General features: G+C 44.6%; 1 protein-coding gene across 1 annotated transcript in view; it reads left to right on the top strand.

Moving 5' to 3' along the window:
* The window catches only part of LOC133954858 (tyrosine-protein kinase CSK), a 38,787-nt gene extending 29,835 nt beyond the window's left edge, over positions 1-8,952 (top strand). The window contains exons 5-13 of the mRNA XM_062389383.1: positions 100-319; positions 4,428-4,521; positions 5,313-5,378; positions 5,504-5,603; positions 5,745-5,835; positions 6,625-6,698; positions 7,240-7,435; positions 8,227-8,313; positions 8,756-8,952. Of these exons, the coding sequence (XP_062245367.1) occupies positions 100-319; positions 4,428-4,521; positions 5,313-5,378; positions 5,504-5,603; positions 5,745-5,835; positions 6,625-6,698; positions 7,240-7,435; positions 8,227-8,313; positions 8,756-8,938 (1,111 nt within the window). The 3' untranslated portion in view covers positions 8,939-8,952. The remainder of the gene's footprint in view (positions 1-99; positions 320-4,427; positions 4,522-5,312; positions 5,379-5,503; positions 5,604-5,744; positions 5,836-6,624; positions 6,699-7,239; positions 7,436-8,226; positions 8,314-8,755) is intronic.
* Positions 8,953-19,674: the final 10,722 nt, after the last annotated feature.

Genomic DNA, 19,674 nt, shown 5'->3' with positions numbered 1-19,674 from the left:
CGAACACCAACTCATCACCTGTTTTGGCTCTCTATCCTCTTCTTTCCTCCCTCCCTTTTGCCCTGTCCCTCTCTGCCTGCCTCTCTTCCGTCCCTGCAGCTGGTTTCATGGGAAGATAACTCGGGAGCAGGCCGAGCGGCTCCTCTACCCTCCGGAGACGGGCTTGTACTTGGTGAGGGAGAGCACCAACTACCCCGGCGATTACACCCTGTGCGTCAGCTGTGATGGCAAAGTGGAGCACTACCGCATCATCTACCACAACGGCAAGCTCACCATCGACGAGGAGGAGTACTTTGAGAACCTCATGCAGCTGGTCGAGGTGAGGGACGGTACCGAGCGTAGCTGCCATTCAAGCTCCTGTTTTCTATTCTTTACGTTATAATACTGATATGCATAATAACCCTGGTTTCTACCGCGGCAGCTGAAAAGGCTGATCAGCTGTTATTATCAGTGCCAAATAAGATGAGGTCGTCCTTTTATTGATTTCCCATGGGAAAAATTGGGGTTTTACAACAACCCAATTATAGAACTAGAATGGCACTCCGAAGACTTCATACCTCTGCCCAGGCCCAACCATCCTCTTATGAAAACACATTTAAATTCCCCAGATCCAGATTTTAATTTAGATCTACACCAAATGTCCCCTAAATATGCCTGATTTCTTTTCGTCAACAACCATGAATTATTTTCTAAGAAATCTGTGAGAATGTTGATTCATACATCTCACAATGTTAAAGAAAGAGGAAAAAAATACATATTATTGGGACCAGTGCAGTGGTTAGGGGTTGCACTCAAGTGTGTGTGTTTTTGTGTGCACATGTACTTATACCTTTGTGAGGACCATTTTAAGCATAGGCCGTACAAACTGAGGTCATTTTTGGAAAGTGAGGTAACTTTTTTTAGTGGGCTGTTTGAGGGTAGAGACTTAGTTTGCGGGTTAGAATTAGGTGTGGGTTTGTGTTAGGAATGGGCATTTGGTTTGGAGGGTTGAGGTTAGGGTAAGGGGCTAAGGAATGTTTAATGTCAATAAGTGTCCTCACAAAGATAGAAGTACAAACATACACATTTTATACACAACAAATATTTCATATATTTTGTATCCGTATCGACTTCTAACTGGTATCGTGACATGCCCAAATGCTGGTAATACATTCTGTCCTGAAACTGCGGCTTTGGCATGAAGTGTGGCTTTTCCACCAACTTTATTTCACATCAGAGTGCAAATAGAGTTGAAATGGTTTAGCAGAAAACAACTGGCAACTATATGCTTTTGTTATTTCTGTAATACATTTTTTAATTTAGCAAAATACTAGATACGCTTTCAAATGTTAAGGTATTTGCTGCGATATCTGATACTTAACTGAATATGATTTAAAGGACAAAACAGTGGTGCATTTTTCACTGTTTAAAAAGTCTGTAGATCAAATGATAAAGCAAGAAAATACAGTGTAACAAATTACAATTCGAACAGACAAGTAGTAAAAACTCATTCCAATGTGAATGTGATTTTTCTGACTTTGTTGCAGATCAACTGTTTATGTATTGTATTCATCTGCCCACTTATCCATCACCAGGCTACTGAAGCCTGGGTTCACACACTCAAGTTACCAGTCTGTTATCAGGCTCTAATATCAATGCTCTTTATTCACACAAATACTGTAAATAACCGTCAGTCTATTTTATTCTTGATAAACTAAATACGATATCTCATTAGGATCCATCTTCCAATTATTTTGTTTAAGTATTAAATATACTTTATGTGATTTAACTGTGCTGCAGCATGATTACATAACTCCATGAACACAAATAGAGCACAAACACATTCAGTGTCCCCTGGTGAGTTTCCCAAAAAAACTAAATCAAGTACATTCTTCACCAAGCCGTCTGATCCTCGAACTCCCTGCCTGTTATCTGAAGGCCGGTTCACAGAGTGTGTACAGGGGAAGACACGATAGCAGAGGGAGGATGAGCACCCCAGCCCCCCATCCTCTCAGATAAAGAGATGGATTGGCAGCTATCACACTTTTAATTGGACTTCATGTCTTTGCCTCATGGGGCGTTGGAAGTGGATGACAGGAAAGTGCCAACTGGCACCGAGAGCATCTACGTCCCCGGTGCATTCTTCTTATCTTCAGCCACCTAGTATCTCTGTCTCTCTGTTTCTCTCTCTCTCTCGTTCACACCCTCGAAGAATGGATCTTCCTCCGCTTCCTCTCTCCACCTCCGTCCATACCTCGTCCTCTCTCTCTTTTTTCCTTGTGGATACCTGGCATGTAGCTCTTTCTCCTCCTCTCTTTGTTATCCATTTCAACCTCTTAATTTGCTTCCCTCTCTGTGTGTCTCTCTCGCCCTTTCCGTCTACCCTCTTCTCTTCTGTATGCATTCCCCCGTGTCCCCACACGGTCTCTCTCTCCCTACGTCCCTCTCTCTCTCTATAATAGCCTATGAGAGGAGGATTCCTCACATTCTTGTGTGTTTTCCGTCTCGCTCTCTCTTCCACTGCTTGTTCAGCAGCTTCACATATACCTTCATATAGACACACACACACACAATATGCATATATGTAGACTCACAGACCCAGGCCCCCTTTGTCTGTCACATGCGTGCAGTGAAACAAAGATGGCTCCATGTGGTATTTAGAGGGTGTAACAGCACAGTGACTGTGGTGTCAGTTACAATGCCTGTTTTGTATTTTTACTCTGTGATTACAGCTTTCTATGTTAACTACATAAGGCAAGATTTATTTCATCTATTTCCATTGTCTCCTTAAAATATCGATTTACGTGCATTAAATGGTCAACATCCTCCAAGGCGTTCAGATATGATATCAAAACCTTGCAGGTTTGATAACAAATGATCTTTTACTTCAACACTGACACAAGCTGACATTTTTTTTGTTTATTTGTTGTTATTCTACATTTGTTGCTTCATTTATCAGTTGATGTGCTCAATAATGGAGAAGAAGCTGACCCCCCTCCTCTTGCATTATGCTGCTCCCTGGTGGTTGTAATGGCAACCTACACTCTGGTGAATTTTTACCATCGTTTAGTTGATGTGAGAATTTTTTTGTTATTATTTTGTCAGAGGTTGGATGCCCTACTCCTATTGAATATTTGTCTCTTATATTATTTTAATATTTTGATTTATTTCCATGTACGAGAATGTCCCTGACGCAAGATATCTGCCTGCTGGGATCTAACCTGGTTTTATAATGAGCACATATCAACTCGGTCTTATATGGTTCCTTGTGATTCTTGGGGTGAAAGGTCAAACACTTTGCCCTCTCCCACACCCACACACTCGTCCTATGCTGCCGGATCCCACAGTAAATGCTCACCAGCTCCACACCTCCCAGCAGGGGAGCTACTCCACAAGCTTTTCTTCAGATGCTCTAAGTCTAGGATGACATAATGACATTAATACTAATAGTCTCCAGCACAAGTAAGCTTCATATGTTTGATCCTGTCTCCACTACTGCTGTATGATTGAGCTGCAGGTGCCTGCATTTAATCTCTTCATGGTTAGTTTTCATTCAGATTTTTATGGTAGAGATATTTCACAGTTATTCCACGTTTCTGGTGAATTATGTTACAATGGTGAGGTTCACTCCATGTTGGGATCTATTCGTCATGTTCGCAAACTGAGATTATGATAAGAACACAAAGACTGGATACGTTTGCTTGAGATCGTTTTTTCTCAATTAAAGGCCTTACAATATGTTAAAAGTTATATTCCATTTAGTTCAGTCCATCATTACAAACCACAAGGATTTTTCATTTACTATTTTTTTTTTTTCGCAGGAACATATATCGGAATAAACATTTTATGCACTTGCTGTACAGTTTTTTTAAAATACATATTCATTTTGGTTTTCACCATATGACAGTAAAGCCAAGCCTGGCTCCTCCTCCTGCATCCCTCGCATCTCTTGTATGGAAACGAGGCAGGGGTTCTGTTTTCCCTCAGGACAACCCTACATCCCTTTTTAACGTTGATGCGTTTTGATAAAAGTTAAACCTGCTGTGCTTCATCTCTTTGTCGGAAGCAAGCATCACTGATCTCTCGTTCATATTAAGCAGGGGAACTCCTCGCATCTTACTCCCAACACAGTCTGAAGCTTCTTTTCATCTCTACCTTCATGTCCCGCTGTCGCATGCGGCTCAAAACAGCAGCCACGGTTTTGTTATATATTTCAAAAGCTTGTGTACGGACGCACCAATCAGAATTCATCCATGAATGTCAGTCCTGATCACTCATCACAGTTTAAAGATGGTAGAGGGAATGACTTCATAATTCAAACTATTATACTTAAGATTCTTCTAAAATCAGACATTGAAATTTGTATTCAAAAGTAAGGCAACTCAAATATGAATTGTCATTGTTTGCATTAAATGTTTATGTTTGCTCTTCTCGCCCTCTGTCTCCAGCATTACACCAAAGATGCTGATGGCCTTTGCACCAGGCTGATTAAACCCAAGTTGATGGAGGGAACAGTGGCAGCGCAGGACGAGTTCTCCAGGAGTAAGGACACACTGAGCTCATTACACTGCTCTACAGGGACACTGGCACACAGGGGCATTACTGTGTGTGTATAATGTCACGATAACCTCTCAAACACGGAGGGGATTGTAGAGGTTTACAGACCTAACCCTAACCCATAGTATACAGACTGCATCTCCGTCAAGTCTCTGCTATCATCCCAGTCCTAATAACATTAATCAACAGAGGGTAATTAATCTTTGTGTCTGGGGACGTCTGCTGGGCTTCACCCGCTCTCAAGGTCAATCCAAGTCCTCATCCACCCCTGTCTCTCTTCATATCTCCACATGTACCAGTCTGAACCGGTTAATTCCTTTCCTTAACAAATTAAAAAAGATAAATGTTGCAATAAATGATTACAACTTTTTCCCACATGAGAGATTCCTCATTCAAATAGTGGGACCTCTACTCTGACCAGAAGGCGACTGTCTGTCAAACTAATATGCTTAACTACTTCTTCTGATAACAATATAAATCAGAAATTAGTTTTTTTGCAAAAAAGCCTTTCCCTGGATTGAACAATAACTCTTTTACACCCAAATTATCTCTGGTCGCTGTCTTAACAAAATAGCTTGTTCACCTGGGTGTCATGTATCCATCACTTCGGCTTCGGAGTGTAGCCATTCCCGTTGCAGACACAACCCATAAGTTAGCTGGTGTTAATGGTTTTCTGACCAGTGAAAAAAGGACATTTACGGGTTGATAATGAACCAGACAATCTTATTTTTCGTCTGTGACGTCTGCTCACTGCGTCTTCTGTCTTCTCTTGACAGGCGGCTGGGCCTTGAACAGAAAGGAGCTGAAACTGATCCAGACCATCGGCAAAGGGGAGTTTGGAGGTGAGCAACTGAGCTTCTCAACGATCAATCACAGCATTTAATTTCATATGGGAGAGCCTTAATAACACGGACCAAGGTCGTCGCACACGTTGTCCTGAAACTTACCCTGTTTGTGTCCTTCACAGATGTGATGGTGGGAGACTACAGAGGGACCAAGGTGGCAGTCAAGTGTATCAAAAATGATGCCACAGCGCAGGCTTTCATTGCTGAGGCATCTGTCATGACGTAAGATCCTCCAGCTCTTCTGTCTTTGTCCTTCACACTACCTATAAAATACGTCTGTCCTCTTTCATGTGTCTATGCAATCTTATAATTGGGCGCTTGTGGGTTAACCCTCTACATCATTCTGTTTGTGTGTTTTTCCAGGCAACTGAGGCACAACAACCTGGTGCAGTTGTTAGGCGTAATTGTCGAGGAGAGGGGCAGTCTCTACATCGTCACAGAGTACATGGCAAGGGTCAGTCCCATTAAGTTTAAACCGTTCCTTGAACTCCCCCAACATTAGCGCACCGTCATATTACAGAAAGCGGTGGAAAAGAATTGATCCACATTCCACAAGTTTATCGGGATCTGCTCCAAAATTGGGTGGTGTCTTTCTTGGATCACGCTCGACCACTTCACAAAATCGAATGGCAATAGGTTCAACAGTTTTTGTGTAATCCTGTTAACTAACAAACAAATGCAGATGAGAACATGACCTCTTTGTACTGCTCTCTTACAGATGCTTGAGTCCTCCAGCAGCAGTTTGGTTCTGATCCAGCCCTTAGCTGTGTGTCGACCCCTGTTGTCTCTCCCCATTTCAAGCTCGCTGTCCATTGTCCTATCAATAAAATAAAGATGACAAATGTCCACAGAATATATTTTAAGTGGAGTGAGGCGCAGGTCGCATCCAAACCTTTCAGTCAATATGCATTTGGTCCAAACCCGACCCGGTGCAGTCAATATAAGAAGCGCTGACATTGTGTCACCGTTTCCCTCATAGGTCGTTGCTTGTTTATCCCGATAACAGTTGTGTAAACTTTAAAGAATCAGCCCAACCTGGCTCAAACCTGAATATAATATCTAAATTTGTTTCTGAACCCAACCTGCTGGAATTTGTGAATTAAAAAACCTAACGTGGTCCCATGTAGCGGGGTTAGAGAACACATTCACACTGTGAGGCTCAGGGATTTGTTCTTTACTGCAGCCACACATGGTTTAGTTGTGTCCTCCACATGATGTGTTGATGATGTGAACTGTGTCACAGGGCAGCCTGGTGGACTACCTGCGCTCTCGAGGACGGACCGTGCTCGGCGGAGACTGCTTACTCAAGTTCTCACTGTGAGTCCTCTCTGTTTGTTTGTTCAAAAGACTTGAGTCAGCAGAGATCAGGGTCTACAGCTTAACGGCTGCTCTTTAGCTGCCAGGATTTCAAATGAATTTCAAAAGAACAGTGTCAATGCACTTGACTGGCAACATAAAAGACCCATTTGTTTGCACAAGCAGCATCATGCTGGGACAAATGGCTGCTTTATCTGCGAGTCAAGTGCCTTAAAGTGTTTTTTTTTATTTTGTATTTAACAGTCATGGAGCTCAGAGCTGTAGCCTTGCACAAGTTGAAACTATTATGACCATTACTCTCAGATCAGTAGGCGTAAAATCATGCATTCATAGGGAAGTTTCAAGATTCATTTCAGCATGATTTTAGAGAATCATGAAAGATTAAAAAACTAGAAACAGGACAAACATGAAACAAACAATGAAGATCTGAATCAGTGTTTTTCCCTCCCATTGTAGCCACAGATACGTCCATGTAAATTAAGAGGTAGACATCGACCTATGGGCTGTCATCAGTTGTCTCACTCTTTATCTCTCGTGTCAGTGACGTGTGTGACGCCATGGAGTACCTGGAGGCCAACAACTTCGTCCACAGAGACCTGGCAGCTCGTAACGTGCTGGTGTCCGACGACAACATCGCCAAGGTCAGCGACTTCGGCCTCACCAAGGAGGCCTCCTCCATTCAGGACACTGCCAAGCTGCCTGTCAAGTGGACCTCCCCCGAAGCACTAAGAGAGAAGGTGAGAGGACGGAGGCTGGGCAAGTATCACAATTAAGTGTTCTTGCTTTTGTTGCATTTGTTTTTACTGTTTTTAACTTGAGCACCGGGCAGGTAACAGAAATTCGGTGACTGAAATAAAGTGGTTTAATAAAGCATTTATTGTGTTTAATTAACTTCAGATTAAGGAATTAGGTTCTTGATTTATTATGTAGAGGAGGACACTATTAATGCATGACTCATACAACAGATTTTAAAATTTTGTCTGTACTAAAGAAGAAATTAGGTATGAAAGACTTGGCAAATGAAAACTCTCTTGAATCAGTCATGTTTGCCAATAAAGGGAGGATCTCTTGGTATTAGTGGTTCTTTCATGAGGCTCACTATGAAATGCATTTAACTGCTTTTAGCCAATATTCTGCTCCTGGCATTTCCAGGTGGACTGAGCTGACTCTACTCTCTGTTATGAAAGCAGTGTAACTCATTTGGAGATTAAATCTTGAGATAGCTCCGCCTCACTTTGTTTGAGTAGAATCTGGCAGACATACTGTTCAGCTGTTTTGGGACATGGCATCTTTATTATCTTAACTTATGATCCATATTCATTTATTCTGGTCCAGTAGCATCTATACTGATGCTCACACATCTGCAGAAATCCCACAAGAGTTACCTTTATATAAATACCAATATTATTCAAATAGACCCTGTAGTTGCAGAGATATAGCTACTCATTTTTGGCATGTATTTTTCGAGCAGGAGCCTGAGAACAGGCCTGATTTTAAGGGATTCAACTAATCTTTTTTTGTCCCACAGAGATTTTCCACCAAGTCGGACGTGTGGAGTTACGGGATCCTACTTTGGGAGATTTACTCGTTTGGGCGTGTGCCTTACCCTAGAATTGTAAGTATAGTGGTTAATGCTCTGTATTCATATATAGCGCTTTTCTAGTCTTGATGACCACTCGTATTACTTTACAGGTACCTGAGCACCAGGTCTCTCTGGATGTAGCAGGCTTTAGGTGTACCAGCAGATGGCAGGCTTCATTTGCTGGGACTGTTTTTTTTTTATTTTAGTAGAAGATGAATGAAATGAAGTCTCCTGCGTCAGAGATGACCTAAAAATAATTTGATTTCTGCCCTTTAACTGCTGGAGCTCATGATGAAAATGGGATGTGTTGCGTTCTGTAAATTATGAATTAAATTATTCTCCATACCTCACCACTTTATACATTCTCATTAGCATACTTATAATAACCTTCTGTTGAGTCATTCTTTTGCATCAGCGACCGAAACGCTCCCGCTGAGATTCTGACATGTGCTTTTGCTCCGTCTCTGTGTCTCAGCCTCTGAAGGAGGTGGTGCCCCGGGTGGAGAAGGGCTACAAGATGGACGCCCCGGACGGCTGCCCGCCCGTCGTGTATGACCTGATGAAGCAGTGCTGGACCCTGGACGCCGTGGTTCGGCCCTCCTTCCGCATGCTGAGGGAGAAGCTGCAGCATATCAGAACCAAGGAGCTCTACCTGTGAAGAGGAGGCACGGGAGAGGGTGGGGTGGGGGAGAGAGGAGGGGGGGGGTGGCGTGAGACGCAGCCGAGCACAGCTGTAAGGCAGCAGCAGGAGGAGGAGGGGGAGGGGGAGATGAAGAGGGACCACAGCGCCTTCCTCCTGCCCGCCCAGCCTGTCGACCTGTGGGACTGCCGCACCTTGCCCCCTACCCTCCCTCGACCTTGGACTTCCACCAGCCTTCCTCTACATCCACACACAAACTGTTTCCTGTTTGTGTTGCATAGCTTTGGCCAGCTTCCTCTTCTCTCGATGGGCCAGCACTCTTCCCTCCTGCTTTACCTCCCACCTCACTCACTCTCTCTCTCTCTCTCTCTCTCTCTCTCTCTCTCTCTCTCTCTCTCTTCTCTCATGGTTTCTCCTCTTGAAGATCCCTCTTTCTTTATTGATTCCTCCTCCTCTCCTGAACATGGCATTAACTGGAGGGGAGGCTGGCCTTTTCCTCCACGTTTGTCAGGTGCTCTCTCTTCCTCCCCTCATCCCTCCTTCATTCCTGGTTCTCCGTGTCACCATGTGGCTCTGCATGCCATTTCAGCCCATCTCTCTTGTCATTCCATCCTGATCCTCAATCCCTCCCCCCCGTCGGTGTGGTGTCAGGTGTGGGGCCTTCGCTCTGTGCCAAAGTGCCTCCAGTCTACAGAGCTCCAGACTACCCCCAGCACTTCTTTCAATGGACTTTTTGTGGTTTGCTTTTTTTAATTACTTTTTTTAAGAGAACTTTTTTTATTGCTTTTTTTTTTTTTTTTTTTTTTTTTTTTTTTCAGGGAGGTTATCAAACCAATTTTAGTGCTTTCTCCCCCACCTCCAACATGTCCCCATCAGACTGTATGCATTTTTTTTCAAATGTCCAAAAAGAGAGAGCGCGGACAGGAAGAGGGAGGATGTGGGGACCAGTATCATGTTTGTCCTCCGGTCGAGACAGTCCAGAGGAGCCGGCGGTGGGGCAGCAGGACAATACCAGGAGGAGAAGGGGGAAAGGCAGTTCTCAAACATGGTCAATTCATCATACGTGGGCTTGTTTTTATATCAAAATATATTTAAAGGATTAAAAAAAAGAACAAGAAAAAACTGACTGGGGCAGAGAGTTAAGACGAGGAGGACTTTAAGAAGCCAGGAGTCTCTTGGCTTCAGGAATGTTCAGTGTCTCTGTGAATGCTGGGGTCAGGGTGGTGCATGCTGAGTGTGAGAGGCCTTGGGTTCAACTGTCAGTGCTTTCAATGTTAATTGTTTTATTATGCTATCATGATTATGAATAAATCATTCCATCTGAACTGTGTGTGCGATTGTGTGTGTGGGTATGATTGTGTGTGTGTTCGTGCATGTGTGTATTTGTACTGGGACGATGATTTTGAGCTTGTGGAGTGAGGACAGTGCTATCAGGGGCACTGGCAAGTGGCAACTGGGAACAGTTTTCTGACCCTAACCCTTTTCTGACCCTAACCCCTCTGACCCTAAATTATAAATAAGTTAAGATAATTGCATAAGAGAAGGTTCCAAAGACAACAGACGGGGAAGTGGGAGTTTTCGTTTTAGTAAAAGTTCTCCTGAAATCCAAGGCCTCTTCTGTGGCATTTTAATTAAAAAGATGACGCTTTTATAATAAATACTAATAATAAAAATAATGGCAATTTTGAGATTTTGAAATCACTACATACATGCACACCACTGAAAAGCGACAGTAGGACACTAAATATTTGGCTTAAATGAAACACTTATGTTTCTATGTTTGATTTTACTGTACTCACATTATCCCTCACATCCACACTGCAGCTCGACAGCTGTCGGTCAGAACCACAGGTCACTCGGCAGATCCACTGGAGCAGCTCAACGAGTTCAAGAGCACCATGATATGATGGATGTTCCCGTCCTTATCATCCATCATATCATGGGAACGGTCATTCCCTCCCACCAGATGTTTCTGGCCCGATCATGGTTTTAAAATAGAGACCCTATCCCACAGGTGACATTAGTCTTGAATAGAATGGAGATATGAAAGTTGTATGCCTCTGTGACAGCCAGTGGCTGAAGGCATTGTGTTTTTTGGGTTGTCCGTCCCATTCTTACTGCTGGTTTTTGGTGGCATAGAACTGCAGGGAGGTAATTCTACTTTATATGTTTACTTAAGTATACAATAAAAATAGTTTTTTAGCCCCCTCTATAGCTCTCAAACTAAGTGTCTGTCCCTTCAGTGTTGTGAAAGATCATTGTAGAACACCACCAAGCGACCTGATTTAGCCATGGAACACTACATCATCATCTTGTGACAAGAATCATGAACCGCGTGTCAACCGTTGATTTGAAGACGTGCGTCCTGCATCTGTCTCCTAATCTCTTCACAGACTATAAATAATATGCTGTGATCATCTTTGGAGAACACGAGTGCTGTGAACAGGTGGGGAAGTGTCAGCGGAGCCTCCTAGGCGTGAAGAGCTGTTTTCGCGTTATGTCTTTTTTAAACTGTTCTCAGCACAGATTTGGCTTCACCCACCTTTGCTCTGGTAAAGTCTGTCCACTTTCCTCCCTGTGCAGTGACTTACAGGCTGAGAGGGATCCTGAATCTGATCCCTCTGATTCAATTTAAACTCATTCTACTCTCATCTGTTAGACTTTAGACAAACCCTGTCCTGTCTGTGTCTGCTGCCGCTGCAGCACCACGGTTGTGTGGGGCATAATCATGAGATTCCTATGGATCTTAATGGCAGTGACAGGGCGGCAGCACTGGGCCTGGTTACATAAGCAAGGCAGTTTGTGCTCATGGCCAAGACTGTGCTGCTGTCAGGACCTATCATGCCAGCACAGATTTACCATCCCGCCATGGCTGCACGAGAGCGGCCTGCTGCAGAGAGACGACTTCCCACCCCTCACACACACAATGTGTGTCTCTTTGGCTCACTGGAAAAAAGTACAGCTCATTGGGTGTTCTGGGGAACATTTCTGGATGTCGCCTGGCGGCCAAATGACACCACTGGGAGGCGAGGTTCCCGGGGGAGCTTAAAAGGAGCTTTGAGTTGGATCTAAATTGGAGGTTTTTACAAGACATTAAAGTTGTGTCTGCATTCAGGGGCTGCATTCTTCAGAGGACATCCTTCCAAGGACGAGGTCTACTTAGCCCACGGAGACAGCCTCCTTGATGGACCACATAGACAGCGAAAGCCGAACCAATTCACCAATCTGATCTACAGAGGATTTGCGTGATCTGCGTCACCAGCTTGTCCTACCCGTACTGCTGTTCCATAGCAAAAGAGCAGACGCCTTGGTTTTTTTCACATATTTACCATTAATTGTTGGGCTGAGTTGAAGCGTGACATTCAAGCATTGGACATCTCACCAGTTACAGGCGCCATTACCTCTCTGAATACTGGTTTGTCACTCAAGCGCAATGGACCGTGGGATAGGTATGGCCGTGACGCGATCAGTCTTCAGATGCAGCCTTCGAAGGATGCAGCCCCTGAAGTGCAACACAGCTTATATCTTGCCATGGGTACTTTTGAAGGCAGAGGTCAAAGGTCGTGGCATCCGGTTTAAAGATGCTTTGAAGATCCTCTGCCTCCACCTCACCACATTCCCTCCTTTATTTTTCACATTTACAGACCATTTAAACCATTCTAATGTTATGAAATATGAGGAATTATGAAAGTACATTTCAAAATGTAAAGCCCTAGTTGAGGCTTGTGGTGAGAGGAGGGAGAGTTAATGCACAGCTCCCACGTCTGGACGGCTCGCTCCTCTGCTCACACTTAACTAATCCTGACAACCACACAGCTCCACATTCTCAGCAGGGAGATTGATGTGTTAATCAGCTTTTGATGAGTTATGAATCTGCTACTGACGGCAGCCAGACACGTATTAATGTGATTATGCCAACACAATATTTTTGGGGGGTAAGTCCGAGGAAGACGAAGGGCGATGCACATTTTTATGGAGTTGACATGTTGCATTGTCCCCCTGCACATCAAGCCAGACCTGACAGATGTACATGTGTGACAGAATGAGGGTAAGGGGGGGCAGTTTAGATTTTCATTTATTTATTTATTTACCTTCGGCCCTGGCTTCATGTGCTGTTGCTGGGTAATGTGATGGCTTATTTTCTCGGCGCCACATGACTCATCTGTGAGCTAAGTCAGGCCTTCATCAACCAGCATTTACCTTAGTTTGATTTGAGGGACATATTTTTTACCCCAAGCATAGCAGAATCATCTCGGCACCACCATGCTTTATGTTCACACCGATAGAAACATGCCATTAAGACCAGTTTCCCCGCAGAAACTGGATTATACAATAAATGATCAAAAGTACCTCAGTGCATGATGATAACACAAGTGAGTCATTTTGGCATTTTACATTTCCGACAAATATGTAAATCCGAGAAACCAACTCCATGTTTCGCACCCAACATGTTCACGAAAGATTTTCAATGCAAGTCTGGGAAATTATTCACCAGCAAGATTCACCCCTCAACAGTATGTGATTTAAAGGTTTGAATTGAATATAGTGGATGTTAAGGCAATCGACTGGACTATGAGGGAAGAAGTTGAGGTGAAGCTGTGTGATGTCGGCTGGTCATGAAGGATGCACTGGGGACAAGGCGGAGGGAGATTCAGTGCAAGGGGGGGGGGGGGTCACATCGGCAGCACCATTCCAACCGAGTTTAGCTGTTTCTATATGCTATGCTAAGCTAACTTGCTGCTGGTGGTAGTGTCACATGCACCCCACAGACAGACAGAGAGAGCGGAATCATCCCATCGAAAAAGTCAAACAGCAATCATGTCCCGTAGGCTGGACCCTGTGATGCAGCAGACTGCAGGGGGGAGCTACTGACGCCCACTGAGGGGTTTTGTTTGTGCAGCCCCACCACTCTTACTGAGTGACCTGGGGTCTTCTCCGTTTTCAGGCCATTGCGCTGACAGGGAGCAGCCGTGGAGCCGAAGGAAAACAACATTGACGTTATCAGGCCAACGTGCACGCAGCCTCGGTGACAGAGATCCTTTCACAAGGACACGTTGTGTAATTTTGTTGCCGTGTTCAGTTACACAAGACATCTATCGCACTTCTGTCCGTCCTGGGAGAGGGATGGCTCACATGTGGCTCTGTCGGAAGTCTCTACGTTTTGTTCCCCTGCTTATAGGGTTCGGTGGAGGGTCAAGGACAGAGGATGTCGTGCCTTGTTAAGCCCTGAGAGACGAGGGGCTCTTTTCTTTCTGGATGTGCCACTCAATATCTCGCTGAGCAAACCATAAATGAGCTGTTTCCTGCTGCAGGTAGCTTGTATTTGGTAATATTCGCTTAGATGTTTGTCAGTCATGGAAAACACTCTTTTGTCCTCTGTCATTTGCAGTTAGGCCTAATTGTGCAGTGAAGTGATGTAGGTGCCTGAATCACACCCCCATCTGTCATATACATGCAGAGCTTATTCCACATATATGAACAGTCACTGTTTTGTTTATGAGTTTCTGATATTTAAGTGATATAATGAAGCTAATGACTTTCAGTTGTACCAACAACTCAGCGTGTGTTTTAATGTCAGACTGCAGGAGGCATGACCTCGTGCGCTGAGCTCCTCCTCCGCAGAGCGACAGATGCACAGAGCGTCAGAGAGACAGAGGGTGTCATCCTGATCAGCAGAGGGAATGAATGTGAAGCTACTGATTGCATGTATGGATATTTAACTTTTTTTTTTCATATACATATTTCATTTTAAATTTGGTGCGTTACCAAGTGGAATTCCTTACTAGCCAATAAAACCTGATTCTGATTCTATTCAATTACAGGAAAGATTTAGAATTTTCCCTGTCAAAACAATATTGTACATATACAGTATGTCTACATCTGCAGTGAAACAGTTTTTAATGCTCGTCATAATTTCTCCTCTGCGTATTATCTGTGTATAGAGATCACTTCCTCCCAGCTTTGTGAAATGGAAGAGGGACAAAATCTACAGTCTTTGGTTCTGCAGCCAAACCCAATATGAGGCTTCAGCTTCAGCCTTTGTTCAACAAACTAGATGGAGATCTTCCAAAATCCTCTTTTTATGAGCACTTTGTGTTTTCATCGAGTTTGGCTCCTGACTGAGCTGCAGCCGAGGGAGAGGAGCACACACACACAGACACAGACACGTGATGACACCACATACTAAAGGTGCACAGGCACGCTAGCAGCTCTGTGAGGCACAGCCGTGCATTGAGCTAAATGCAAACATCAGCCTATTGTTTGTTTGCTGATAGATTAGAAATGTCATCCTCATGGTTATGTTGTTTGAGGGGAGAGTCACTGGTGTTCTTCATCTTCTGAGGACCATCAATGTCTCTACAATTGCTACTTCTACCAAGGATGTTATGTTTTCATAGGCATTTGTTTGTTTGACAGTTAGCGGCACTACACAAAAACTACCGCACAGTTTACCATGAAACTTGGTGGAAGGATGTGGTGTGAGTCATGGAATAACTCATTGTGTATGGTGTGGACCAAGATAGATCCAGGAAATATGTTTGACTTTCTCTAACACCACAGGTACTGCTGGGCCTTGGCGGAGGCATGCTGAGTTCTGCAGTTGGTGATATTTACAATGCTAATCAGAGTTTCATTATGGCAAATGATAAATGGACTATATTTATTTATAGCACTAATACATGCTGCACTGTTTTTTCCGTCCAAACCGCATGGAAACGCTGCAGGAGGTCAGGAGCAAACTGTCCAAGGGCTAGCAATCAGCACAGCAACAAGAGCTGTACATTTTGAGCATGCTCACACAATGACATGTTGTAGTCAGAAATATATTTTGAATTATTAAAGCTGGAGGTTGAATGTGGTACCTAAGAATCCGTGGTGTCCTGCTGCCAATCAGAGCTACCGCTGTGGGCCTCACATTTGGTTTGGCGAGCTGGAGGCAGACAACACACGGGTTGGGTCCTACCGCGGAGCTGGCAGATGAGAGTGTGCAGCAGTGATGCCATGATGAAACGTAATGTGACCCGGTATGTGTCTCCTCCACTGGCCCAGCCTCGCTGCGTCTCACTCTGAGAGTCGGTGGTGGCTCACAGACAGAGGGAGGCTGGAGAAGGAGGATAACAACCACAACAAAGGCGAGTCTTGTCCGCTGAGCTGCACACACACAGTCCCCGCTGCCTGTGACGTAACGCCAGCCGGCTTTCTGAACCTCCTCTTTAAATAACCCAAAAGTTGCCCTGCAGTGTTGGCGGACATGTTCATTTGACTTTGTGAAATATCAAGGTTCCCTGAGTCGCAGAGAACATGTTTTCTGCACCGCTTGTCAGCATGAATTTGCATTTTGCTTTTGACATTTCACCTCCCCCCTGCCCCGGGCCCCTGGCCTACTGGTCACCGGCGGGGGGGGGGAACTGTGCCAACACACATTCCAATGAGGAGATGGTGAAGGGCCCCGCGGCCCCTGGGAGCCACCATTATGATACCACAGCTCTCCATGTAGGAACTTTCCTGTGCACATTATCCTCTTCACTGTAAATCTGAACCAGTAAAAAAAATAGCTTTACAGTATTAGGGCCATATAAAAAACCAAATTGTAATTTTGAGAACAAAGTGTTGTTATATTACGAGAGTATAAGGTCATGATTTTATTGCATAAAAGAAAATAGACTCGTATTAGACTCTTTATAGCACAATCTACTTCAAATTCAAAGATTGCCTCTTCAATATTTAGCCTAGGATAATGACTTTATTGTCAATTTATGATTTTTTCTTAATTCTCTATGGAGATCTGTAGCAGCTTTGGATGCTGTGGTCTCAGAGGCTGCAGCGGTTTCCTTCAGCCAGCCTTCTCTTATTGACCTGGTTTTCTGGGCACAGCTGCTTCACTGAAACATCTCTGAACCTGCTGCACTGTAAATAACAGCCGACGTTAACAACAAGTGCTGATGAATATATTGGATCATTTAGCAGCTGAAGATGCAGACATTTCTCAAAATAAATAGGAGACAGAAGCAAAGCTTAAATAAAAAGTAGCATTTTGCCGAACCAGGGTTTTGAAACTAAAAAAAGTTTTTTTCCCAAGGGCGACTCAATTTGTGGAGAATCAACTGTGCAAAGCTTGTGAATGTCTCCCCCCCCCCCCCGACGGGCCTGACAGATGATGTGGGGTTTTATAACGTTGTATGAGCAACAGTGTGACACTGAACACTTGTCATGCTGTCAATCAGCAGTAGGAGTTTGTTATCACTTTTTTATAGACGAGCGACAGGCTGTGTGACAGGCTGTGTGACAGGCTGTGTGAGCGGATGGCGTCCTTGTATACCATTTATTCCGAGAGTGCTATTCACCGCACCATAAACGAATCTGCTAAGATCATGCAGAACTTTCTATAAGACCTTGCATACAGGGGTGTCAGCATTCGCAGGCAGAAGTGGGAACAGCCACGGAGACTCAGTGTCCCTTCTGACATGCCCGGCGAGACAGTTGTAGAGATGTAATGATTAACTGAAGAGGAGGAGGCGTCTGAACATTTCCTGTCTCGGGAAACAGAAATGAATGCTCCGTCTCACAAATGAGCCGGGCTTTGTTTTCGGCGGCGCAGAGCGAGCATCCGCAGAGGACAGACTCTAAACTGTTGTGACACATGAGGAGCTGCAGCCAACCGTGAGTAATGTTGAGGTTCATGAAATGCCTTGTAGACTCCAAATAAAACCCCATGAAATCAAAGGCTTGTCACAACGACACGTTCACGGCCACATTCTGAAACTGTGGTGTTTTTTAGGGGGAGATGTTGGTAATTGAAGGTTTGCCTCAGAGCACATTATCACACCCCCGCAGCAACATTTCTTCAGGTCTGGGAGATTTTGTCTCATTAAGGTAACCAAAAATATATTAGCTTTCAGTAGAAAATATATCACAATTACATTGGGACAACAGTTGTTTCTCCTTTAAAAAGCAAGGTCCACACCACAACTATATGTGAGTTAAAGGTTTTGAATGGAAATTGATATATATTACACACACACACACACACACACACACACACCACTTCCCCAGACAGTACCAAGAAATCGACATGCAAGTGTACGCACCGTACTGAATAAGATGGGTGAGGGACGGAGGTAAGAGAGGATGAAGGGATGTGGGTAGGGATGAGGGATAAAGTGATATGTGTAGGGATGAGGGAGGGAGGATTAAATGATGAGGGGAGAAACCAGGGAAAGAGCACGGATGGATGTGGGAGGAGAAGATGAAGGGACGAGGGAAGGAAGGATAAAGGGATGAGGTAAGATGGATGAAGGGACTAGAGTAGTGATGAAGGATAAAGGGGTACAGGAATTAGAGATGAGGGAAGGAGGATGAAGGGAGAGGGTGATGGGTTGACCAGGTAGATGTCGTCTGGAGGTGTGGTTGAGGCGTGGCCCTGCTCCTGAGCCTAAGGGAACTAGGTAACCTGATTTGTTGAGAGCTTTGATGGCTTTGAGAAAAACCGAGCCTCCATCTGCCCACCCACCCAGAGAGCTCGGGTCGAGCTCTGTGAGATGCATCTTGTAGCCTGGCACAGGGGTGAGGGGGAGGAGATGGAGACACAGGTCAGGGCTAGAAGGCTGCGCAGGCCTGGTAACCAGCCCCTCTTCGAAACACAGGAGCTAATGAGTGCACCCAGAAGTCTGTGAGTGGCTGAGCAGCTGCAGCTCCACGGCTCAGACCACCCCACCGAGGCTGCGCCAAGAAAAAGAAATAAACTCAAAATGGGAAGGAGTGGCTCATGGCTCAATGGGTACAACACACACGGCCGAGGTTTGTCTCGGAGAACATGATTACAGATATACAGGCAGGAAAGCATGTCCCAAAATAGCTGTGTGTGTGTGAGTGATGTAACAGCCTCTCTACCGTGGGCAGGAATGACCCCGGGCTGCTCCGAGCATATTCACATTAATTAAGTTGATGCATTGTGGCAACTCACATGTGAGCAGACATGTATAATCACATAGCCGCAGCAAAGCAAGCTGTTAGCAGGCGCACGCGTTCTCCGTCATGGCCGGGGAGCAAGGCAGCACACAGCACCGCCGTTTGGACGGGCAGCGTAAGAAAGCTCGTGTTAACACAGATGACGCTGCTGTGTGGGTCTGACATGAACTATCCTCTATCCACTCAGGGCAGAGCTTGACCCTTTCACTCCGTCCCTTTGTGTTCTCATGTTAACGGATCACTGCCTCAGTAGCTCCTGATGCTGATGTGTTTCTGTGCTGCTGCCTGGGCCTTGCTGCTGTTTTATTAGACAACGCTTTGTGTGGAAACTTTGATGTTACGACCATAATAAATGAACTATTTCAAATCATGATACTGATCATGAGGGCGTGCCACCCTCACTGCAAATGTGTGTGTGTGTGTGTGTTTCCAGGTAAATGTTGGGTAACAATATTCTATTGAAATCCTGATTAAGCAGATATGAAATTCAACTACATTCTGATACATGTTAGCACTGGAAGTATGGCAGGAGTCTGATAGTAGAACACAGGAGCTGAGACCTATTTAGACATTCAGAAAAATAATAATTAATTAATATTTAGTGCTGAAACACTGCAGTGGCTGCTGATCTTGAAGGATAAGGTGTGTGAGTGGCTTGGTGGAGACGAGACAACTAACCAGGGCCACGGCCAGTCAGCAGCACACAGGCAGAAAGAAACCGACTCCTTAAAAAATAAAAATAACGACTGCTCCAATTACTATTGACGAATCTATATAATCTAATC

Source organism: Platichthys flesus, chromosome 1, assembly GCF_949316205.1.
Source record: "Platichthys flesus chromosome 1, fPlaFle2.1, whole genome shotgun sequence".
NCBI lineage: Eukaryota > Metazoa > Chordata > Actinopteri > Pleuronectiformes > Pleuronectidae > Platichthys > Platichthys flesus.
This window is presented reverse-complemented; position numbering and strand designations above follow the sequence as displayed.